Source organism: Narcine bancroftii, chromosome 3, assembly GCF_036971445.1.
Source record: "Narcine bancroftii isolate sNarBan1 chromosome 3, sNarBan1.hap1, whole genome shotgun sequence".
NCBI classification, from domain to species: domain Eukaryota; kingdom Metazoa; phylum Chordata; class Chondrichthyes; order Torpediniformes; family Narcinidae; genus Narcine; species Narcine bancroftii.
Genome location: NC_091471.1, coordinates 102,372,493 through 102,397,328, shown reverse-complemented (window position 1 = coordinate 102,397,328; position 24,836 = coordinate 102,372,493). Strand labels below are relative to the sequence as shown.

Here is a 24,836-nt window from a genome sequence, read left to right as displayed (position 1 = left end):
TAGGTTTGAAGTACTTGAGCTTTACTGTTAGGCTGGAGAAACTAACTTTGTTTTCCTTGAGCAAAATAGATTGAGTGCAGATTTGATAGAGGAGTGATATGGTTAAGGTAAAGAAAAAAATTCCTATTGTATAAGGGCTGGAATGAGGCAAAACATAAGTAGCTGCCATCTCACTGGCCCCCCATTCTACGGTAGATCATGTGGACTTCAAGAAGACTTTCAGTAAGAAGATACAGATGAGAATAGAAAGTATTTGGTGGCAGGAAGTTAGAATTTCGGTGTATATGTACATTGTATTGGCGTGTACGGCAATGAATTCATCATTATCAAGAGATACAACAAGGGATGCGAGGAAACAGTTTTTGCACAGCCAGTGGTAATGACCTGGACCTCACTCCCCAAAGCATTGGTCAATGATTTTGATGTGAAATCTGACAGGCCCTTCAGGAAAATGAACTTACCAGAAATTAACGGAGGAAATGAGACTGATGGATTCCTGTGCAGAGAGCAGGCGTGTACTCCTTGGACCAAGTAGCTTACTATTCAGTAATTCAAAACATGACATTTTTGGGGTCATTTAACATGCTAAGTGATAACCGAACAATTTTTACTCGTCTGCTTTGGCACCGGAGAGAAGTTAAAAAAAAAATCAGTTCCACATACGCGTTGCTTGGTTTTCCACCTCAGCGCAATGTTGACATTTTAATCTTGACTGAATGGAAAAAACTGTGGTGGCTTCCACGAGTTCACCTAAATAAACGATGAGGGCGAAAACAAAAGATAAACTTCAGATGCGGGTATCTAAAAGAAAGACAAAAAGCGCTGTAAGTCATCAACAAGATAGGCCGCATCAAGTTTAATCGCACCTGGGGAGTATTTCAAATCTTCTGTGCAGTGATAGGGGACACTGGCCAGGTGCCACAGCGAAACGCGGAGGGCTCTGCGCAGGACCGCGACGCTGCCCGGCCACGCACCAGATCAAGGACTCGCAGGTAAGATGACGTCGTGCAGCAAGCATCCAATCGGCGGGCCCACCGATAACCAATCAGAGCCCGTGCGCAGGTTGGCTATAAAACGCGGCAGAGCGAGCCCTCCGGCTTCAGTTGGTGCGTCGCCGGCTGCGGGTGATCGGGAGCGGCCTGTCGACCACGATTCTGCGGCTCCACCATCTTCGCACCCGTGCTCCAGCCGGCCTCCTATCGCGACCGCTTGATATGCGCCTGGTTCAGAACATGTCGACGATCCAGGAGGATGGACCTGCGGAGTATGCTCCCAGCAACCGGGTGATCAAGATCGCGGTCATCGGCGGCAGCGACGTGGGCAAGACGGGTGAGAAAAGTTCGGGGACGTTTTCTTGGAGGCGAGCCCAACCCGGCGGGTTTCCTCCAGGCGCTGCTCGCTGGGTGGGTTGTGGCTGTGTGCCCAGGGAGCTGAGCAGCGAGTCGGCAGCAGGTTGGTTCGCCAAGGCTTTGAAGTGTTTTTGCAGAGAGCCTCCAACGCTGGCCGCGGCCAAGGTCGTGCCCCCACCCCCACGCGGCGTCGGCAAAATTTGGGGAGGATCTCATCGTTACTTTCCTTTGGGGGAGAGCGGTCTGGGGAGAAATGGTTGGCTCCTGTACTTGGAGTAGATTATTCATAACTTCACAATTCCATGTGTTCCTTTCTCAGCGTTGGTTGTGCGCTTTTTAACCAGAAGATTCATTGGCGATTACGAAAGAAATGCAGGTAAGCTCCCATTTTAAGAAGTTTTAAATTGCGGCAAGATGTTTCGGTTTGTCTGTGTGAACATTGACTCTTTAGTCGAACTTTGGACATAATTTGACATTGGTTCATAATATTTCAGGTACATTATATTCCAGACAAGTACAAGTAGATCGAGAACAACTTGCACTTCAAGTTCAGGACACACCAGGTGTTCAGGTGAGGTTTTCTGCTTCCTCTTTCTCGTGCCCCCCCCCCCCCCCCCCCCCCCCCCAAGTCTGCCCCTATACATGGGAGGGACCTTGAAGCAAGGAGAAATAAACCACCTGTAAATGGGATAGTTTGACAATCAAGTAATCTAATCTGTAGCAGGCCATTTCAGATTTCCAATTCATTGTCAGTGCATACATGACTTCATATGCAATCCTGAGATCCTTTTTCCTGTGGCCCAGGCAGAATTATCACTTAATGGTAGATTTAAAAAAAAACTACACTGCATATGTAAACAACTGCAATTCTGAAAGGAGGGGGGAAAAAAACAAAGTGTAACAGTAAGAGGCCTTAAATGAGTCCCTGATTGAGTTTGTGGTTTAGGAGTCTGATGGTGGAAGGGTAGCAGCTGTTCCTGAACCTGCAGGTCTGATTCTCTATATCTCTTTACCAGTGGCAGCAGTGAGATCTGTGCGCGCTCTCGGACAACAGCGTTCCGATAGGGGTTCTTTATGGTGGGTTGCCTGCGACGTCGTGGATTGTGTCCATGACCTTTTGCAGGGCTTTACACTTGGGGTTAGAGGTGTCCCATACCTGACCTTGATGCAGCCAGTTAGCACAAAGATGCTGGAAGATTTCCTTGAAATTTGCAGGTACTTTTCCCTCTTCTGCTCCTTCTCCAGTTGCAGGGGATGGTTAAAGGAAATAAGACGCAGGAGCAGCAGTAGTCCCTGGAGCCTGCTGTGCCATTTTAAGATCAGGGTTGATATTCGTTCACCATTTTCCTCTTAGTTCCCTGATCCTGAATCCTCTAGAGTTAAACAACTTTAATTCTCTAGATTAAAAAAAAATCAAAGATTCTTGAAATAAAACAATGTTGGAAGCATTTAGCAGCTTGGGCAGCATGTGGAAGGGGAACTGTAGTTTGTTTTTAAGTCTTTGACTTGAAACAATAGTGTTTACACTCTCCAGAGGTAATACCTGACTTTGTATGACCAGCACTCTGTATTTTTAATCCTAATTTGCAGCAGCATCTGTTTTTATTTACAAAGATCACGAGGGAAGAAATTCCTCTCATCCTGGTCGTTAATGTAAATCCTTATTCTGACATTGTACTAATTTGATATGTCTGATGGGAAGCATATTTGGCATCTATCTACACTGTTAAGACCCTCAAAAATTTGTTCCGTAGGATTACTCATTCTACATCTATTAGCTTGTTCATTGTGGAGCAATGCAACTTTGTTTATACAACTGGTATAAAATATTGGAGTAAGTGGGGAGAAGTTGAATCAAATTTATTTTCACCTGATTATACAAGTACAACCTGAGGAAAGTGTTCTCTGGTCCTTGGTGGAAACACATACAGACAATACATAATGTGGAGTAGTATTCAAATATTGTTTCGTAATTATGAGAGTCTCGGGTGATTAGTGTGAGCAGTTTCTTTGGTCTTTCAGTATTCTTACTGCCTGCAGCTGTTTTTCAACTTGGTGGTGCTAGCTCTGATACTCTTGTATCTCTTGCCTGTCTGGAGCAGCTGAAAGGTGGGACAGGTCCTTAATGTTGCACAACCTCTTAAGACAACGATCCTGGTAGATCACCTTGATAGGGCAGTGATTTCTTCTACCACTTAATATTTTTCTGCAGCAACCATACCACACTGTGGTGAAGTCAGCCAGGACCCTCTTGACAATGTTCCTCTAGAAGTTTGACGTGATGGTGACCGGTAGCCTTGCTAACTTCAGTCTTTTCAGGAAGCGCAGTTGCTGTTGCATCTTCCTGACAAGTGAGGAGATGTGTGTCCATGATAGGTCACTAGTTAAGTGAACTCCAAGGAACTTGGCGCTTTCCTCTACAGAAGTGTAGTGGAGCTTGTTGTTCCTGATCCTTTTGAAGTCCACGATTGTCTCCTTCATCTTGACTATGTTGAGACTCTGGAACCATACCATGAGATTTTCTACCTCTTCTACGTATGAGAACATTATCAAGAAGTGAAAGGAATAAATGTCAGTTCAATTGTGTTTTTCTGCAGGTTAAAAATAAATAGTGGCTTGGAAAGCAAGTTAGAAAAAGGATGGTTGAATGTCTGGTATTGTTTTTCTTGTCCATGACAGAATGGAAGTGGATTTGGGCATCCATTGTAACCCCTAAAAAGATGGATGTGGCAACTTTTGTTCCTGGTAACTCTAAGCATATTGAGTGGTTTGCAGTAATAAATGTGATACCATGCAAAGAGATTATGGGGCATATTACCAAAACTAGGAGAGAAACTAGAGAAAGTGAAGGTGGGAACTTTGGGGTTTGGAGCCTTGGCTGATGAAAGCTGTGTGAAATGATTGCATTTGAAGAGCAATGCTAACATTGAGAAAAATGTTTTGGTGATTTGAATAAGAATTTTGAAAACAAAGCTTTGCTTAGCAGGGAGTTGTCAGTAGTTGAGCATATGTGAAAATTGAATGGGGCTTGGTGAATTTTAAGATACAGGTAACATGATTTGGTTGACCATTTTATTTGGAGATTTACTAGAATACTGTAATCATTTCTACAGATACTTGTAGCTTGATCGCTGTTAGTAGAAGAGGTGATGCAGAAATAGAATTGAACAATGTTTCAGTTTGAAAATGGGTGGTCTTGATGATGCTTTCCATATCTGGTTAGAAGCTCAAACCAACATCTAATAGAATTGGGCTGTAACTGGTCTGGTTGAGTCTCTGACATTTAACAGGGAGAGTGTTGACAACTACAGATTAGAAATTGTGGGTGTGACACAAGATTTTGGCTTGACCTTCCATAAAGTCAAAAGTTAATCTTGTATTTCAGATGAGCCAACTGTGTTTCTTCAGTGTGCTGACAAAATGGGACAGCATTTCAGATAAAAGGGCCCAAGGCTAGATCTATGAGAAATAAAAATTTAACAGTGGGAATGGGAAAACCATTGAACCTTGATGCAAATAAGCAGATGAGAAAAGAACAAAAATCTCTCTTATCTAGACACATGACTAGCATTTTACCAGAGTACAGATTAATGGACCATGAAACTGTAGTTTTGACAAGTGTTAAAATACTTTGGGAATGTCACTATATCTGCTAAAGCACAGCAAACTGGTTTAGCAACAAGCGATGCCTGTTCAACCAAACTACCTATTTCAAAAATAATCAACAGTTGTTCAGTGCTGCTGCCATCACCACCACACCCCAGAAAGGGAATGGTCAAAATGAATGAATACTTGCTGGACAGAAAATTATCTTCAAATCTGTTCTGTCCTTTCCTTGATTTTAAAATGCCTCATCTTTCCATCCATGCAAACTATTGCTCTACCCTTTAGTTCAGAGGTTCTCAACCTTTTACTTTTCACTCACATACCACTTTAAGTAATCTCTATGCTATTGGTACTCTGTGATTAGTTAAGGGATTGTTTAAGGTGGTATATGAGTGGGAAGGTTGAGAATTACTGCTCTAGACCAATAGTTAGTGAAATATTTTGCTTGAGAAAAATGTCATTGGTCCATTTCCTTTGGAGTTATGAAACTGCACATAACGAGTCAATTAGGTATAATTAAAATAGTTTTCAAACTTTTTCTTTCCACCTACATACCACCTTGAGCAATCCCTTACTAATCACAGCACCAATAGCATCGGGAATACCTAGTGTTATGTGAGTGGAAAGAAAAAGGTTGAGAACCACTGCTAATCAATGTATGGTCAAATGTCCATGACTGTAGACTATTTGAAGGTTAGAAGCAATAGATTGTTCATTGAAGTTCGGACTTCTTTTGTATTTTGGCAGGTGTAGGAAGTAACAATATTCTAAGAATAATAGATTTGTGATGTGGTTCTCAACAGTAAGGGTAGGGTGATAGTTTGCATGAATGGAAAGATGTGGCATGTTATTAAGGAAAGACCTGAACAAATTTGAAGGAGATAATTTTCTGTCCAGTAAGAATCCATTCATTTTGACCATTCCCTTTCTGGGGGGTGGGGTGATGGTGGCGGCAGCAGCACTGAACAACTGTGGTACAACATGATGCCTATACGGTTGATTATTTTTGAAGTAGGTAGTTTGGTTTTGAACAGGCATCAAAAAGCGGTAGGTTTGCTTGTTTCTAAACCAGTTTGCTGTGCTTTAGCAGATGTAGTGACATTCCCAAAGTATTTTAACATTATTGTCAAAACTGAAGTTCTACAGTTTCATGGTCCATTAATCAGTACTCTGGCAAGATGCTGGTCACAGGTCAAATCTGTTCTTTATGTTGCTACAGTTAAATCCAGAGCAGGAAAACAGGACCTAGCATTCTGAACATCTTGTTGTTATTCTAGTAAGGTGATTACTTGAGTACATCTGATTTAGAATTAGTCCTAAAAGCTTGAACTATCTTTGCACCAGTGATTTAAGAGGAGTGTAAAAATTGAGGTGGTTGCACAGTTGCCTCTATTTCAGATTTTTGCCTGCAGTCATTGAGAAATAGATCCTTTTGACCCTATTTGCATTTCAAAGGTCAATTTTTGAAATGTTTGTTTATGGTGGATAGAATAATTTTTGTGGGGAAAATTTAAGAATAATGGGGAAATGCTCACTAAACGAAACACTGCATTTGCAACAGGATGCTGATAAGTTTTCTCAATGGCTGAATACAAAGGGCAGATTTGAGGTTTGTTCCATTGGGGCTAGATTTTCAGTGCCTGATTGGATATCTATTCAGGAAATATTCAATATTTATGTACCCCTGTATTGATAAACTGATATAAGGACTGATTACTGATTAAAGCATCCCAGTATTTTAACTAGCTTCTGTCTTCCCAATACTGCTGCCTCTTGGCTTACCACCTCTCAGGACCTTTGCAGTTCCAATAATTTCACTGAGATCAGTTCCAGTTGACTCCAAGCCTGGAAAACTAAGTTTTAATACTGAGCTTGACTGTGGGAGGCCCTTCATACTTGGAATGCCATTTAGATGACTCAGAATTTTAACTAAAACAAGAATAAATTAATGAACTGGCTTTTGTGACTGCAGATCTCCTGTGACATTTCATGTTTTTAGCTATTTACTATTTTAAACCACACATTGCTGCTTGTTTCAGATTTAAAAAAAAAACCAGGAGTTAACTTGAGCCTGAGTTATTCAATTGATCAAATTAAAGATTGCATTCATTTACTTTGATATTTATAACTTTGTCCAGCACCCTATGTTTGAACTATGAAGTGAAATTGTACTGTCTAGTCGATCTGTTTCCTGCAAAAGACTGCCTTTTTGCTGAAGTCTGACACTTTTTTGTGCTTTTGAGCTATACAGCTGAATCAACGCTGCTCTGCAATAGTAAAGCCATTATGTAAGTCAGACAAAAACAAATGATCTAGAAACATCTAGCAAATATTAGGATAGCTTTTGTATTTGATCTTTTTGTTTACAAAAACTTTTCACTGCTGAATTTAAAGTAAATGAGTAAATTCATTCATCATGGATCTACTTGCAAATATTATCAATACTATGAAACCTTTTCTCATTTGTATTTTGATTCAAATTTAATTTAATCTTGTTCCTCTTTCTAGATAAATGGACAGAGTCTGAACTGCAGTGACTTGCTTAACAGATCCATACAGTGGGCTGATGCAGTTGTGCTGGTCTATTCAATCACAGACTATAAAAGTTATGAAATGATTAGTCACCTCCATCAACATGTCTGTCGTATACATTCAGAGAATAGATTACCTGTCATCCTTGTAGGAAACAAGGCTGACCTCCTCCATGCCAAACAAGTGGAACCTCATCATGGTCTGCAGTTGGCAAACATTCTCGGATGCACCTTCTATGAGGTGTCTGCCAGTGAAAACTATAATGATGTGTACAATGCATTTCATGTGCTTTGTAAAGAAATTAGTAAACAACAAATGAACAACAATGCTGAAAAGAGAAAAACGTCAATTATAACCAGGCCAAAATCTCCAAACATGCTAGATCTCAGGCGGCGTTTCAAGCAAGCTCTTTCTGCAAAAGTACGAACTGCAACATCTGTCTGAGGAGACAGCTGAAGACCTTGATAAGTCGTACTGTATTTGGTCACTGATTTGTAAAATTCTGTGACACGTCAAACAGTATGAAGATGTGGAAAGCCAAGGTTATACCAGAAACTGAATGACACATCTAGAACAGACTACCCACTTGGTCACTCACTTGGACCTTTATCATATTCAAGTAATGAGTTTTGAAAATGGGTATTTCAGTGACCTCTGCTATTTTATTGAATATGGTGGGAGCAGGTCTAAAGCATCTGAAATAAACTTCTCAGATCCCTGTTGGATGTCTTGTAGAGTTTATACAGTTTGTATAGTGATTTTGTAAGAATGAACAATGGTGCATTCTAACAGGAGTCTCTTAACCCTCCTGTTATCCATCAGATTATTTATCTGTTTGGTTCCATGCCAATTACTTTGTTTTATAATACTTCACCTGCTTGACAGCAAGAGGATCCCACACTTCTGGGGAATGATCTCAAGCAGAGTGTGTGGCAGGAAATTGAGGGCAGAGCTCCTTGAACAGCTGTTTGATGGGAAGAATGTGGAATTGCTCCAATGTATGCCTCCACATTGGATGGCTGTGTATATCAAAAGTTGGATGCAGATTTGTTTAAATAAAGCGATTACATAAGCCACATTGTTTTATTTGAACTTCATGTTGTATGAATGTCTTAAATCATAACTACTGGTCTCTCCCTCCCATGGACACTAATGATGAAAATGTGATAAGGGTTGAAGTTTTATTCTATGCTTCCAATCTGATTTAAAACTGCAGGAATCCAACTTGGAGTTGATTAACTAAGGCAAGGCATGTTGTCCAAGAGAGTTTTGACACCTGACCTTGGTACTGTCAGAAAGCTTTTCCAAAAAGACTGCAGTGAGCTCAGAAACCAAGTTCTAAATGGATTGTATTAAACTCTATTCTTCAATCTCTTTACAGCAGGGATTCTTCTCCTAGACTATGAACTTTCCAGAAGGTTGACAAACAGTTGAACCAAATGTGCTAGTATTTGAAAGATTTATTTAAATTGTACAAGATTGGAATGTTTACTTGTCTTTGTCAAGACCAAATATGTTCATTTATTATTTATTTTGCCACCTTTGTAATGTCAGCTGGGTTACAGGCATACTTGTATGGGAGGGGGATCAGAAAACACATAGAAATGCTGGATTTACAGCCTCCATAGGAGGTAAAGATGTATTACTGATGCTTTGGGCCTGAGCCCTTCAATAATACAGTACCTTAAAGGGCTCTGGCCCAAAACCTTGGTAAAATATCTATCTCCTATTGATGTTGCAATATCAGCTGAGCTCCTCCAGCATTTCTGTATGTTTTTACTACAATCTCAGCATCTGCAGACTTTTGGTTCACTCAAGATATATTTGAGTGACCAAATCCCAACAAGTGCAGTTTTCCAATTCTGTGTTACTTTTCAAGATACACCAAAGTTCATTAATCTACCCCCAAATTTGTTGTCTCCTTTGTCCTCTTCCTACAAAAGGTAAATTTAACATTACCTTGTGTAATATTTCAAAATAGTTTGTTGATGGCTCAGCCAAAAATGTCAAATATAATTCTAGTTTCATTTGATTGGAACCAATTGTACACTTAAAAGATATTTATTTGTATTAAAATTGCTTAAAGTTGAAATTTCATTTCCCTTGCAACCATTCAGGAGACAACTTGTAAAAGTTGCAAGTGATTCCAAGACGTTTCTTACCTGTTTCATGATTTTTTTTTTGAAGTGGCAACAAAGAGAATTGAGGGTAGTGTGGTAGACACTGGCTACATGAACTTTTCCAAAGCTATTGACAAGGTACTACAAGGTGGATGTTGGATCACATGAGATTCAGGATAATCAGGTCAAATTAATTGATTTGGTGATTGTAGTTGCAGCATAAACTTTTGGAGGTCTGTTTTTCATACTGGAGGCTCAAGACCAATGGTGAGCTATGGGGATTGGTGGTGGGTCCACTGTTCATCTATAATTAATGAATCATATGAGAATATAGTAAAACAAGTCTGTGGATGCAGTGATTGAATTAAAAGCATAATGCTGGAGAAACTCAGTAGGTCTAACACAGGGGTGTCAAACTCAAATTCATGGAGGGCCAAAATTATAAACTTGGACTAAGTCGAGGGCCGAACTAAATATTTATTAAAAATTTTCAACAACATCTGCATGTTTTCTCTTCTTTCAACATGTGTAATAAACTTTTTCTTATTAAAATAAATGTTTAATAATAGTTTTGGATAAACTCTTTCATTGTTATTGTCATTGGCCCATTTCCTTTAGCGTTCTGAAACCGTGCACATGACGAGTCAATGAGGGATGATTAAAGCAGTGGTCTTCAAACTTTTTCCTTCCACCCACAGACCACCTTAAGCAATCCCTTACTAATCACAGAGCACCAATGGCACAGGGACGCGAGTGGAAAGAAGAAGGTTGAGAACTGTTGTATTGTGGTAACTCCACATCTGATTAGGTTAATTGTTAGGCAAGTGGTCAGAGAAGGACCTCCACCCCAAGAAAGGCTTAAATCACAGGAACAAAATAAGCTTCCGTCTCACACACAGTCCGGATGTGGAATGTGGGGTCGCAGCTCCACATTCACCCGAGTTCAGGTGCTGTCTGTGTGGAGTTTGTACGCTCTCCCCTTGTCTTGGACCAACAGGTCGGTCGCCTGACGAAGGCACCTGAACCCCCCGTTGAAACGCCGGTGTCCGGGACGGTGAAGGAATTGGCTGAGAAGAGCGCGTTGCTCCCACCCCCCCTCCCATGGTTGGAGAGGGATTAAACTGTGATCTCATGGCGCCGGGCTCGTCTCCAACAAAAGGAGAGGGAGGCAGGGTCTGCCGCGCACGGAGCGAGGGGGAAGGCATCGCCAACGAGATGTTCGGTTCGGCGTCGTCACTGAAGCGCAGACCCAGCGAGGATGGTCCCCAACTCCAGCCGTGTCTGTGTGTCTGGGAGCCGGGCGGGCTGAGTGCGGCGCTCCAATCCCCGGGATTCGTGATCCCTCCACACCTCCGGCGTCTTCATTTTCACCTTCAGTGTGCATGTGCTATACTGGCGCGGCGGCCAGTGGGCCAACTCTAATATATATTTAATATGATCTTGCGGGCCAAATATAATTATATCCTGGGCCAAATTTGGTCCGCGGGCCAGAGTTTGACATGTGTGGTCTAACAGCAGACTTTATATGATAAAGATGGAACCAATGTTTTTGGTTTGAGTCCTTCATCAAGGCATCTGTCTACATTTTGCTTATACCTTAATGTATAAAATATGCTGTTTTACCTGATGAGTTTCTGCAGCATTTTTCTTTTACTTGCATTTGAATATAATTGGCATAGCAAGATTGCAGTTGGCAGCAAAAATGATTATATAGTGGACAGTGCAGAAGATTTAAAGTTGCAATAGAATCTAGATAAAAGTGGGCCAAAGAATGCTAATGGAATTTAAATGTTCCATGAATTATTCAAAACCATGAATTTGGGAAGTTAAATCAGAGCAGGACTTGTACAGTAAATGATAGGGTTCTGGAGAATGTTCTAGAACAGAGATCTCCATATACAAGTATATGGTTCTATGAAAATGCAACACCTATGTTGGAAATACTACACTTGCAGAATTATGTGGAGCTCTAATTGTCTAGCTATAAGAAGGATGTCATTAAGTTGGAAATGGTTCACAAGGATGCTACCAAGAATGTGAGGAGACTGGACAAGTTGGGACTTTTTTTCCTGAAGCATAAGAGGCTGAGCAGGGATTTGACAAATCGTGATAAAGTGACATCTGTCTTTTCTGAGGTAGTGGAGCCTAAATGTAGAGGACAAACATTTAAAGGAAACCAGAGGTACCTTTCACATTAGACGATATGTGGAATGATTTATATAAAACACCACACACACACAAACACACACACACACTCTTACTTGTACATGGCTTGGGGAAATTTAGAGAGATAAGAGCCAAATGAGACTAGCTCTGATACACACACAGACTCGTACATGACTTGGGGAGATTTAGAAAGATGAGAGCCAAATGAGACTAGCTCAGATAGGCGATTTAGTTGGCACAGCCTGTTTCAGTTCTGTACAACTTGAACATTGCTTATTTTTTTCTATAACTGAGCTCCTTGAGTGTTCAAAAGAGATGCCACTAATATGCTTTCCTCAGCTCTCCAAATGTCCTTTAATTTCTTTGAGATGTGTTTGTATTATCCCTTTCAGTTTTAAAATTAAATGCTGTAAAGCCCAAGTAAGAAAATATCACCAATGTTTGTCCTACCATGTTAGCATTCAGTGTGGTAGCATACTTAGATTGCAATCCTTTAAAATTATGCTAAATGTTCAATTTAAAATAAAATTGGAACAGGGCCTTCTAACTCAAGCCTGTACTGCCCAAATATACCTGTGTGTCTAATTAACCCTGTAAGTCTTTGGAAGACTGGAAGAATGTACAAACTCCTTACAGAGCTTTCTGGATTTGAATCTGGGTCCTGTAATAATACAGCACTTACTGTGCTGTCTATATATTTTTTAAAAAGTTTCTTGTTAGATATCATTTCACTGAATATTTTTGCATCAAAGGTAATGCTATTAACTTTAAAATCCCAATGTCAACTAATTTCTGCATTAAAGATACACTAGAATGTACAGTAAATTATGCCATTGCAAATGTTTAAAATCAAACTTGCTCAAGCAACAATGTAATTCATAAGAATGCAGATGTTGCTCAAAAACAATGGGGTGTAAGGGAGAAAACAGCAATTTCAAGTTTGGTGACTGCAAAGTTTTCTTTCAACTACTTTGTATCAAAAATGTGAAGTAGTAGTTGGGATTGTTAGTATGCATGTTCCTGGGATTACAAATGTCCTGATTTACAGAAATTCAACTGTCAAATTCTTCTACACATTTTTAAAGCATTTTCAAACTCGAACTGTTTCATGAGTATTCATTATAAATAGTGCTAGGGGTGTTGTTCATTGAAATTTTAGCAAGTGTATAGTGTGTTGTGAGAGGAAACCTTTCTTTCTTTGCTGAAAAATCTGCTTATGAACATTTCTCCGTGAACCCTGGTGTAATCTGGACACTGCCTGCATAATTCACAAGATTACAGGTACAATTTCAAATTATTATCTGAAAGTTTATTTATTTCAAGTTAAATACAGAACAATGCTGACATTTTTGAGCAGTCATTTTCAAACTGCCCCTAAACTTGCATTCAACCTTAAATCCAATGATATTGGTGCTCTGTGATTGTAAGGGATTGCTCAAGGTGGTATGTGAGTGGGAAGGAAGGTGGAGAACCACTGCTTTAGACCCAATTGATACTGAAGTATTTTGCTTGAGAAAAATTGTCATTGGCCCATTTCCTTTGGAAGTATGTAACTGTGCACATAAGGAGTCAATTAGGTACAATTAAAAGTGGTTTTCAAACCTGTTTCTTTCCACTCTCATACCACCATAAACAATTCCTTATTAATCACAGCACCTCTGGCAATAGAAATAGCTTAAGGTGGAAATGTGAGTTGGGGGGTGGGGGAGAGGATTTACTTATTTTCAGCATGGAAAAAAATACTTATGCACAATTCAGTTCTTAAATAAATGGCCCAGGCCATTTGGCCCACTAGCCTGGGCTGCTCAACTTGCACTCAATTAACCTACATCTGGTACATTTTGAATGGTGCGAGGAAACTGGAGCCACTGGGTGGATCAGAAAATATCCTGATAGCCTATGCTATCAGATATAAAATAAAATGGATGAAGGAATAAATCATTATTCAAATAATTGTTATAGATCAAGTAGACAGACACATTAACAGTTGGGCATTTGGCCACATTACCCATATTTCTTATATTCAGTCAGAAGTTTGGGAATTGTCAGTTTCGCAGAATGGTTGAAGCTTGTAGAAATTTGTTAAACTCCAATGTCAGGATGTAGTCTATTATTTGCAAAGATGAGCTGAATCACATCAAGTGGTGTTAATATGCGAGTAGATAGAACAATCACCTAAAAAAAAAAGTAACCCACATCTTAGCTATACTTTTTAATCAATCCATTCTGACAAATCTTGCAAATTTGAATCACAAATATAAAACTACTTTCTTGTGATTTTTTAAACAACTAATCTCATTTGATCCTGCATAAGTGTAGAATAAGTTGATCAGTGATCACAAGATTATTGCCAGCAATTGGCTACAACATTGCTTCTGCTTGTGTATAGGATGAGAACCCATGTGACAGGACAATTATTCTGTCATGGGTCATTCATGAATAATTATTTGGGTCAATTCCCAACTTAGTCAAAAAATTCCACCTGCACAAAACAACTTTGATGTTAAAATTTCCCATTTTCAAAGTAGTTGTCCTTGTATACATTGACACAACAATGTCAACCTATTTGATCCAGAAATGTTATCAGACCCCAGTGGTACTCTGCCAGCAATGAAAATGGATTTTGGGAGAATAAATTTACAAAATGGTATTGCAAAGAATAAGTAACCTGCCTGAAAGCATCCACTGCAACTTGAGTAAGATCTGCACATAGCTGGTACATTAAATCTGAACCTGAAATTAGTTCAGCAATTGAAAGGAGGCAGTGTCAGATTTTTTAAATAATGGTTTGTCTTCAGATCCAAAAAGGTATTTCTGGGTTGATTGCAACCTCTTTTACCAGAGTTGTGAACAATGTGCTCAACCAGATCAGGAATATAATCCCATTCAATAGTTTAAAATTACACAATGAAGGATGAGCTCTGAAAAAATACACACTTGTGTGTAGCTTCAGATAGATCCTGCAGCAATGCCAGTTGACCTCCGCAGCCAACATGCTTTCAGCTACTGTGATCTGTTACTCTGACGTTTTTCCCCCCTGATTTCCTAGAAGTAAATAAAAGACGGCTCCGACTGTTGGAATGTCAGAAATTTGGAAAATGTGAGGTAATCTAATTCACAGCAGGTATATCAACAATTAAAAGAAAATAAAACTTGCTCATATAGTTAATGTTTTAAGGAGAATTTGAAACCAAAGTTCCTGTGAAGGTCACAACTGAAATGCTACCATGAATTTTGCTTTCAATTGGCGATCAAGCTGTGCTACATTTCCAGCATTTTTTTGTTTACTGCAGCATTTGCTTGATTGAAATCCCCTAAAGGCCCCTTTAAGAGGATTGAATAACCCCTTGGGTTCATTGTAAAAGCTACATTATATTTGAGGAGGAAATTAATTTGCTGAATAATGTGCAATCAACTGTACATCTTTGAAAAGGACAATGCATGTGCCCACTGTTAGGACTTTTATCAGTGAAATATGTGAAATTTTTCATGCCAAACAATGCTTTACTCAGCTTTTGATTATATCTCTAAGCTTAGTTGCAATGGCCAACTAAATTTTGTCTCCAAGTTTATTCTGATACAATACCAGGATGTGTTTTGAAGCTGATTCTGCTTGGCCAGTTACTTTGCTATGAATTCTACAGAAACCAGTTTACATGCACAATCTGGGAAACAAATCATGCACTTTGGTATAGATATGATCTACAATGCAACTCCTTTGTGGCCGGGGATGAAGAGAGAACTGAAGAGGGATGTTGTTAGGTATGTAAGTTGATGAGGCCCATAGGAAAAAAAACTTCTAAACAATCACTTTAAAGTTGATTGAGAATGAGATAGGTTTAAACTAATGAAGGAAAATCTCAGATCTGTTGCTAAGTTTTCCTCTCAAAGCATAATTAGTATACAGAGTAGATATCTTAATAGAAAACCATAAAAGTAAATTTTGAAGTTTAAAATTTTAATTCAAACAAATGTAGACATACAACACAGTAACAGGCCATTTTGGCCCATGAGTCCATGCCACCCAATTTATACCCAATTAACCTACACCCCTGGTATGTTTCAAAGAGTGGGAGGAAACCAGAGCCCCTGGGGAAAACCCATGCAGACACTGGAAGAATGTACAAACTCCATAAGGCAGCGTGGGATTAGAGCCCTGGTCCAGATTACTGGCGCTGTCAAGGCATTGTGCTAACTGCTAGGCCAACTGTGCTGCCCTAAGTAGTAACTTGGAATTATTTAAGAAACAACTGTGTGCTCTGGTGGGAGAATGGAGGTAGTCTTCTGACTGAAGGAATCTCGATAGGAAAAATGGTCTCCTAATCTCTAATTATTTTGATCTGGTAACACAACAATTTTATTAAAGCTATTATTCTCTCATTTATCTCTAATTAAAGTGATGACTCGAGGTGGGTGTGGCTGGATAGGCAAAAGCATGTAACTGGTTTAAACCATTGGCATGTTCTTTCCATCAGTTAGCATTGTACTTGGTTCAGATCATCTATACAGGCAGAAATAGCAAACTTTAAACTTGAGGATACACCACGAATATCCAAACCCATTGTTCTTCAACAGAGTTTTAAGAACTGAAACCACAGCAGATTTTTCTCTCTCCCTTGACTTGTTATTTATAATAAACAGTTAAAAATGTAAATTTAATTCAAGTAAAAGATCAATTCTGATTGGTAAGAGATTGGATCATTTATTGGGAAAATAAAATCTATAACATTCCACATAATTTACTGAAATAGAAGAGGTGCAGAGTCAGACAGCACAAACAGGCCCAATGGGTCTACCACATCCATGCTGACCATCAAGTAGCTCACTCTACCTTTTTAATGAAAATGGTTTTTTTCTCAGATTCTCTTTAAACCTTAAACATATGCCCTCTAGTATTAAATATCTCTGCTTTAGTAGTTTTAACTATGAACCGATTCTATGTTTCTCAAGATATTCTTTCTGGTTCTGAACAACCTCCCACACCAAGAAAACAAACTCATTCTGTTGACTAAGACACCATCCCAGGTAACATCCTGGTGAATGTCCTTTTCAATTCATCTTACAAAAAGAAACATATCTACTGTTATACTGTACAGATATATGGTTCATAATGTAGCAGTTTAAATCTCTCTTTTACTGTGTAGTGATTTCCGATCAGGTCACTAGTATGAGTGCTACTGGTACCATGTAACCCAGTACTAAACCGGCTCCACCACCTGGCTTGCCTGGTGAGGAGACTGGATATACACCCTGTAGGATGAAAAACAAGATCTATTAAAGGGCAGACACACCCTCTCTTAGGGTTAACGTCCATCGAGCAAACACGTGCAGCGAATTGCGGAAAGGGCATCCCTTTCTTCGAAGCTTGGTCTGGACATTCACTGCAACGGAAAATCCCCCAGCTGTCTTAGACCTCACCATGCTGCTGGATCCAGCAGGGCATGTTGAGGGGGGGGGGGGTCTGGACCCTGTGCAATCCCCTAAAATCCATTCATGCATACACTGTTCCTTTCTGAGGAGTGGGGTATCCTCACAGTGCCTGTCAAGAATTGGCCTGTACAGCCTCTCCAGGACGCACATACTGACTGAAAGGAACCATCATCAACCTATGGGATGGATAGCCAGAAGAAGAGAGAAATTAACTCTGTAATTGGTGTCGGTAGAGTTTTGGGTAATTGATATCTATATTACTCACTTGATTGGCAAACTTCCTCAACACCAACCAGCCTTGTGCTTAACCATTTTTCTGACTTTCAGTGACCCAGAATATGCTGTTGCCCTTCAACTATCTTTCTTCATTGTAAATATTCTTTAAGGGTATTACTAAGATTACATTGTTATAATGCTCATGCCCTCAATGTGGTAGCCATTTTAATTCTACACAATTACTTATTTTTGTTGTCCATCATATTTTCCAATAAAAATGCTCACAATCAATCTACCTCAACCTTTATGCCATTGATTCCTTCCTTTATAATGAACGTGTAAGCATCAATCTTTGTTACTTTCAGACACATCTTAGCTTTGCCCCGCCCCAACTCACAAATCTCCACTCCTCTTGCAAACCACTTCCATTCTATAATCGTATCCTCTGGATCATCATTCCTCGAAAACTCGTAATTTAAAAAATGTCCTTAGCTTACTCTTTTTTCTTTTGCTCAGCCCTTTCTGCAATATTAAAGTTTAAAAATATTACTTGCTGCTGTGACCATAAGCAGTTTTAAGTCCTGCAATTAACAGATGAAGACATCTAGGAACCAATATTACTGAAGTTACAGAGATACCAGTAACCATTCTTTAATTTTTTGATGGCCATTCTTATAGATTTGTAATTCACTTTAAAGGAGGCTATTCCACTATGGAGAACTTCAGAGTCAATCCCAGCCCTTTGAAGTCATGGCAAAACAAATACAAGAGCTTCACCAAAAAGTAAACAAGAGGAAATCTGTGGGTTTCCTCCCTCCCTGAGCCAAGGCCCATGAAAGTCAACTATAAAGCTGAAAGGCCAGGTAATTTGGCATGAATCCATTTTACAGGTTTTTAAAAAATAAAATAAGCAAAAATGAAATCATTAAAAATAATAGCAATGGCTTTCATGTCATTCAATGTCGATTCAACACATCAGTCAAGTGCAAATATTACTCACCTGGCAGTTGGGTTTATATGCTGAGACAAGGTCTTTTATCATTCTGACTTCTGAGATTGTGATTCCACCCACAAGGAACAAGATTAGCAAGGGATGATCACTAGGATGGGGCCGGCTCACCTATCATGTTAATAATATGATCATGTTAATATTTCTGACATGAATCCAGACTACATTGGAACAACACACCATCTTTTTTCAAAGCAGAAGTCATACTGCTTCAATAAGAATACCTTGAGTACTTCTATTTCATATGAAGGGACTTGGGCCATTTTTTGCAACATTACACACATTTGGTAAAAATAATGTTTTAGAGATTTAGAAAAAAAATATTGGTGTGCTGTGTTTTGTTTACTAAAATTCAATATATCTTACCCAACAATGTGTAGTTAAAACAGGAAAATAAAAGGGAACAATTTTTACTTTCCTTAAAAAACACAGAGAAAAATGGCAGAAATTGGGTAGAAAATGATTACAATACTTCCACAATTATGTTAGATCTTAATAAAATTTAACCATTGGCCCCAAAGCTGTGGATGTAGAAAATAAAGCTAAAATGTTTTTTATTTTATTTGACAGACCTTATGCTGCTCAATTAACCTACAACTCCTGAACATTTTTGAAGGGTGGGAGGAAACTGGAGCTGGGGTGCAGACATGGGGAGAACGTACAGACAGTGCCGGATTCAAACCCTAGTTGCTGGCACTGTAAAAGCATTGTTTTAATTGGGTTAAGGCGAAAGATATAAGGGAAAACTGGAAGCTTATCATAATTTCTGGATTGATAATAAGCCTGAGAATATAATAGCCATTCCCAACAACAAGACAGACTTCTACAGCTGTCTTTATACTCTGGCCCTTAACAAAATGAAAATTTAGAAAACAGCTCTTCAATACCAACATGGAAAATCAGACATGAGCAATTATTGTGTTCAAGTATGTTATTGACAATGTCACAAACAAAATGTACAAACAAATCATAAGATCAAGAAGTAATTTTGATTTAAAAACAATGTTTGAAATTATCATTCAATGCTTAAACAAATTCAATTTTTGAAAAAGAGCGCCACAATAGGGCGCATGGATGAAAGAAAATTAAAGGGTTACAAGGTAGGAAGGGTTTAGTTCTTAATTTTGGTAGGTATTGAAAAAACAACAAATGCAAACACACGGGGTGTGTGTGTGTGTGTGTGTGTGTGTGTGTGTGTAATATATGGTAACCTATGACCATGTCCTCCTGTGGAATGGCCACCCTAGCTTATATAGGTTGCATAACATTGAGGGCTGAAGGGCCTGTACTGTGCTGGAGTGTTCAATGTTCTAATAGCTGAATTTGCAATCCAAATGGAGAAAATGCTATGTTTGGCAAGTTTAAAAAAAAACCACAGCAAAGAAATTCTGGTGTTTTGCCCAGAAATATTTTTCTAAGCCAAAGAGAAATAGTTTTATAATCAGGATATATGGAATGCACAACACAAATTCCAGAAATACTCTGTCACAAATCACTTATCAAGTTCAACTATTCATCAGCAATTTAAGCTGTAACAAGGCCAGTTACTTGACAGTTGAATTCATTAACGCGAGGTCTTGTTCCTGACTTTCACCCTGTCAGATTTAGCTTTGCAAACTGCTCATGCAGGAATTGCTGCTTACAATTTTAAGTAGCTTGGAATCAGAATGTCCAAAAGACAGCAATTACACACAAAAGGTACAAACAATGTCTGAAAAGTTGCAGAAGTAATTTAATTAATGTTGCCTAATATATGTATAAACAATTTAATACTTTTGTTAAAAGTTTTGCAACAACTCTGTCGTTGAGGGTGGAGAGCATCAAGTTCCTTGGAGTTCACTTAATTAATGACCTATCGTGGACACACAACATCTCCTTACTGGTCAGGAAGGCACTTCCCGAGAAGACTGAAGTGGTCAATGCTATCGGCTACCATTATGTCAACCTTCTAGAGGAGCTCTGTCGAGAATGTCCTGGCCGGCTGCATCACAATGTGATAAGTTGCTGCAGAGAAATGAATCGGTGGTCAATCCACAGGACCATAAGAGTGGCAGAGATGACTATGGGAGTCTCCCAGCCCCACATCTATCAGGATCGTTGTCTGAAGAGGGCATGCAAAATTATTGAGGACCCCTTCCGCCCTGCACACAGCATCTTTCTGCTGCTTGCTGAGGAAGAGATACGAGAGTATCAAAGCCACAACCACCAGGCGAAAGAACAATTTCTTCCCATGGGGCAGTGAGAACACTGAACAACCAAAGGAACTACTCACACTAACCATCCAACACTCATTTGTGCAAAGCCACATTTATTTATTTATTTTTAAAGATGAAATACTGTCCTGCATATGTATTATTTGTCTGTATGTGTGTTATGTCTGGTTGTGTGTCTACATGGACTGGAGAATGCTTTTTCATCAGGGTGTACTAGTACAATCTGACAATATACCTGGCTTGAGTTGAAATGTCATTGAATCATATAGCAAGGAAACAGGCCCTTCAATCCAACCTGCCATGACCATCCAAAATGTCCCACCCACAAAAGTCCCACCTGCTTGTGTTTGGTCTCATCCCTCTAAACCTATGCTATCTATGCAACTGTCCATTTTTCCTCTTAAACGTTGCAATAGTACTTACCTTGACCACTTTCTACAGGAGCCTGTTCTGAACACCCACCATACACCATGCTCCAAGTTTTCTCAGTTGATCAGTTACAAATCTGCTCACTGCCAGATTCTTCACAGAACTAAAGCTATCAATGAACAGATTGGTTTGTTTTGTTCATCTTATGGGTTCTCAGTATTAGAAATGGAATAGCAGCGTGTAACTGGTTACAACAAAACTCACTCTCAGATATACGTGAAATGACTCCACTGGGTTTGCTCACTAAGACAGCTGGATACTTGTAATTATTTTTTTTCAGCTGGAGATGGTAAGAACTTTCTATTTTCCCATAAGCAAGGAAACATATACAACAGCATGCCACTTCCCCAGAATTTTTCTGCAAGAACTTCATGTTGAGATCAGTGCACAGTTGTTTATTATCATCTTTATTAGTATTATCTAAATATTCAGAGAACTCATCCTAATTCTAAACATCAGTATGATTAATATAGCCCATCATGGACTAATGAACAGGTTCTGTTTTCTGCAGATGTTCATAAGTCGATTTTGTCTGTAAATCTGAAAATATACAGGTGTCAATCAAAATCTTCAGATTTTGTCATGAATGACATCAAAAGCACGCAAAACTACAAAGAAAGAATAATGACTAAAACTGGAGAGAGAAAGAGAGAGAAAACTAGATATGCTGTTTGTAGGAGCAATCATATTTATGTACGCCGAACATTTGAATTTAATAGTTGTGATAGTACAGATCTATCACCAATGTACATAGTGTATATAGTTACTGTATCTAGACTGTGCTTACAGCGATTGGCTGAGAGCTAAGCCACGCCTATTGTCTGGGCCTTAAAGGGTTGTGTCCCTAGCCAGGTTGGATCATTCCGGACTGGTTGGCCACCTGTGAAGAGCTCCTGTCTTTTGCTAATAAAAGCCTTGGTTTGGATCAACAAGTCTTTGATTCTTTCGACGAGCTCTACAATAGTATTATCGGAGCACATTCGCATGTAGAAGTTTTCATAGGTCAGGTGTTCATAACCTGGAGGTGGCCTGTTTCCAGATAGCTTATTTTACATTCTGTATGCAATTTGATCAATTATATCAATTTAATTAATCAGATGGTTGAAAATAATCAATTGAAGAAAATTTATAGTTTTAACATGTGAACATCAGCACACCTGATAGATGGATTTGGACGAATATTGGTCAAACTCAGGTAGGTGGGACTAGTGTGGGTGGGATAGTTTGGTTGGCATGGGCAAGCTGGGCTGAAGTGTCTGTATCCTTATTGTATGACTCTCATGACTGAGGTTTTAGAAGATCAATTTGCACTAACTGAGTCTTTGTGAAAAGATGGCCCTTAACAATATGAAATTTAGAAAGCACTTTCCCAGAAAATAATTATGAAATGTCATACACTAAACAGAAAATCTGTATATTTGTAATATTAGTATTTTGTAAATTTGGAAAGGTTATTAGCAGTTTAAGAAGAAAATAGTGGGTTGTTAAGTTTTACATTATATGTAATTCTGTTGCTTGGTTCTGATTATTTGGCTGCTATAATTCAGGTATTTGAGATGGTAATATTTTCCTATGTGTGGGTATGACAACGGCTCCGAATTATGGGTCCTCTACTGGCATCACCTATGGCTCCTAGAACGCTTCCACCAGCGTTGTCTCCGCTCCATCCTCAACATTCATTGGAGCGACTTCACCCCTAACATCGAAGTACTTGAGATGGCAGAGGCTGACAGCATTGAATCCACGCTGCTGAAGATCCAACTGCGCTAGGTAGGTCACGTCTCCAGAATGGAGGACCATCGCCTTCCCAAGATCGTGTTATATGGCGAGCTCTCCACTGGCCACCGTGACAGAGGTGCACCAAAGAAGAGGTACAAGGACTGCCTAAAGAAATCTCTTGGTGCCTGCCACATTGACCACAGCCAGTGGGCTGATATCGCCTCAAACCGTGCATCTTGGCGCCTCACAGTTCGGCGGGCAGCAACCTCCTTTGAAGAAGACCGCAGAGCCCACCTCACTGACAAAAGACAAAGGAGGAAAAACCCAACACCCAACCCCAACCCACCAATTTTCCCCTGCAACAGCTGCAACCGTGTCTGCCTGTCCCGCATCGGACTTGTCAGCCACAAACGAGCCTGCAGCTGACGTGGACATTACCCCTCCATAAATCTTCGTCCACGAAGCCAAGCCAAAGATTTTCCTATGTAGTTGGTGATGATAGTGAGTTTGTGCTTTTTTAAGAGGCCATGTTCTTAGTGAACTTCCTTTCCTGATTAGTGTTTCTCTACATCAAGTGTTGACACTTCTTAGCTCATGAGAGGTTTCACAGGAGATGAAGGCCCTTTGGTAGTTTGTCAGCAGATCATTAATCACAATTAAGCCTTTGCTCTCAGAATTTTCAGCCCATTTAATTGTATGGATCATCACAAATGAGCCTGAACCATCTCACTTGATATCCAACTTTTAGAGCAAATAATACTGATTACAATATGGAATGGTGGAAACTTCTCTCATCATTATACAAGGTCGCATTAAGGGTCACCTGAAACCCATGGAAGGAAGCTTTCTATGGTGTTTGCAGAAAACTGTGAAGCAATTTAGTCCTGTATAACCAGGATCCCACATTCAGATCTTCTGATACTGACCAAAAATACAAAAGCCATATCCAGCTGAATTTTTCCAAAAGAATATTTGCAGCTCAAACAAAAAATATACTGTACATGATTCATAGAATGTAATATTTAATGTCCCAGAAATGCCAACAACAAGCTTCATTTACAGCCTGACTGCCTTTGCTTAATGTTAAGCACTTTAACATTGGTGAGATTCCCACCACAAACATGTAAGGGAAACACCTTTGCACAAGTGTTCAAATGGAACACATCATAGCTATGAAAGGACAGTAGAGGCTGACATCTTGCAATAGCTTTCTGACTTTCCAGTCTTTCTGTTATTTATAACTCAGTATCAAGAAGCACTTTTCTCTTTTCCTTTGTGGGCAGAGTGAGGGTATGGGGGAGGTAGAAGGGTGGAAAAGAGGGACATGTAGTTCCAAAATTCCTAAAGCTGTTCAACATCACTGAATGAAGTATCCCCAGTGTGTAACATCTCCAACCAGGACTGCAACAATTCCCCAAGGCTTGTTCACCAGCATCTCACATCCCTGTCATCATGTTAGTTTTGAATTATCATGAGATGGTCCAAAATAGTGGAATCCCCTACTATGGAGTCACATAGCCATGTCCAAGACAACCTTTTTGCCCACTTACACTAATCAAATTTGCCTACTTTAGGTTCATATCTGTTTGTGCCTTGCTATTTAAATACCCCATAATGATCTTCTCTGGCAATGAGTTCCAGATATTAACCACCCTGTATAAAAAAAACATTTCCCTCAAACCCCCTTTGACATTTCTTCCTCCCATCCTATTTTAGTTAACAGTATCATGAGAAAAGGTTTTGACTATCTACCATCTCTATGCCTCTTATAACTACATAGCTCTATTAAAATCACTTCTTAGCCTCCTTCTCCACAGGAAATCAAACCTGACCAATCTCTCTCCATCACTCAAGTTCTCCAACATCCCGGAGGAATTCCTCGGCACTCTCTTCATCAAAATCACACTCTTCCTATTGTGAGGTGACCAGAACCTCACACAATACTCTGAGTACAGCCTAATTAGTGTTCCAACTTTTTTGTTCTAGCTTTTATATTCTCTGTTCCAACCTATGAAGGCAGGCATGACACATGTTTTCTTCACCACTC

At 39.5% G+C, this 24,836-nt stretch overlaps 2 protein-coding genes across 2 annotated transcripts in view; one reads left to right on the top strand and one right to left on the bottom strand.

Annotated features, from left to right (window-relative positions):
* The first annotated feature begins 1,092 nt into the window (after positions 1 to 1,092).
* On the top strand, positions 1,093 to 8,559 carry rasl11b (RAS-like, family 11, member B). Its single transcript, XM_069924668.1, has 4 exons — positions 1,093 to 1,329; positions 1,669 to 1,725; positions 1,844 to 1,920; positions 7,464 to 8,559. Exons 1-4 carry the CDS (start codon positions 1,215 to 1,217, stop codon positions 7,929 to 7,931), a joined length of 717 nt encoding a protein of 238 aa, XP_069780769.1. The 5' UTR covers positions 1,093 to 1,214; the 3' UTR covers positions 7,932 to 8,559.
* A 4,508-nt stretch (positions 8,560 to 13,067) lies between these two features.
* scfd2 (sec1 family domain containing 2) overlaps positions 13,068 to 24,836 on the bottom strand; it is a 307,801-nt gene continuing 296,032 nt past the window's right edge. The window contains exons 8-9 of the mRNA XM_069924665.1: positions 18,420 to 18,539; positions 13,068 to 13,948 (exon numbers count right to left, since the gene is read on the bottom strand). Coding sequence (XP_069780766.1) covers positions 13,856 to 13,948; positions 18,420 to 18,539 — 213 coding nt within the window. The 3' untranslated portion in view covers positions 13,068 to 13,855. The remainder of the gene's footprint in view (positions 13,949 to 18,419; positions 18,540 to 24,836) is intronic.

What these genes read in the sequence shown, in the direction of transcription:
- rasl11b (XM_069924668.1), top strand. Translation starts at nt 1,215, where the DNA reads ATGCGCCTGGTTCAGAACATGTCGACGATCCAGGAGGATGGACCTGCG. An exon ending in CGATTACGAAAGAAATGCAG is followed by an intron (nt 1,726 to 1,843) that starts GTAAGCTCCCAT and finishes ATAATATTTCAG; the next exon opens with GTACATTATATTCCAGACAA. An exon ending in AGGACACACCAGGTGTTCAG is followed by an intron (nt 1,921 to 7,463) that starts GTGAGGTTTTCT and finishes TCCTCTTTCTAG; the next exon opens with ATAAATGGACAGAGTCTGAA.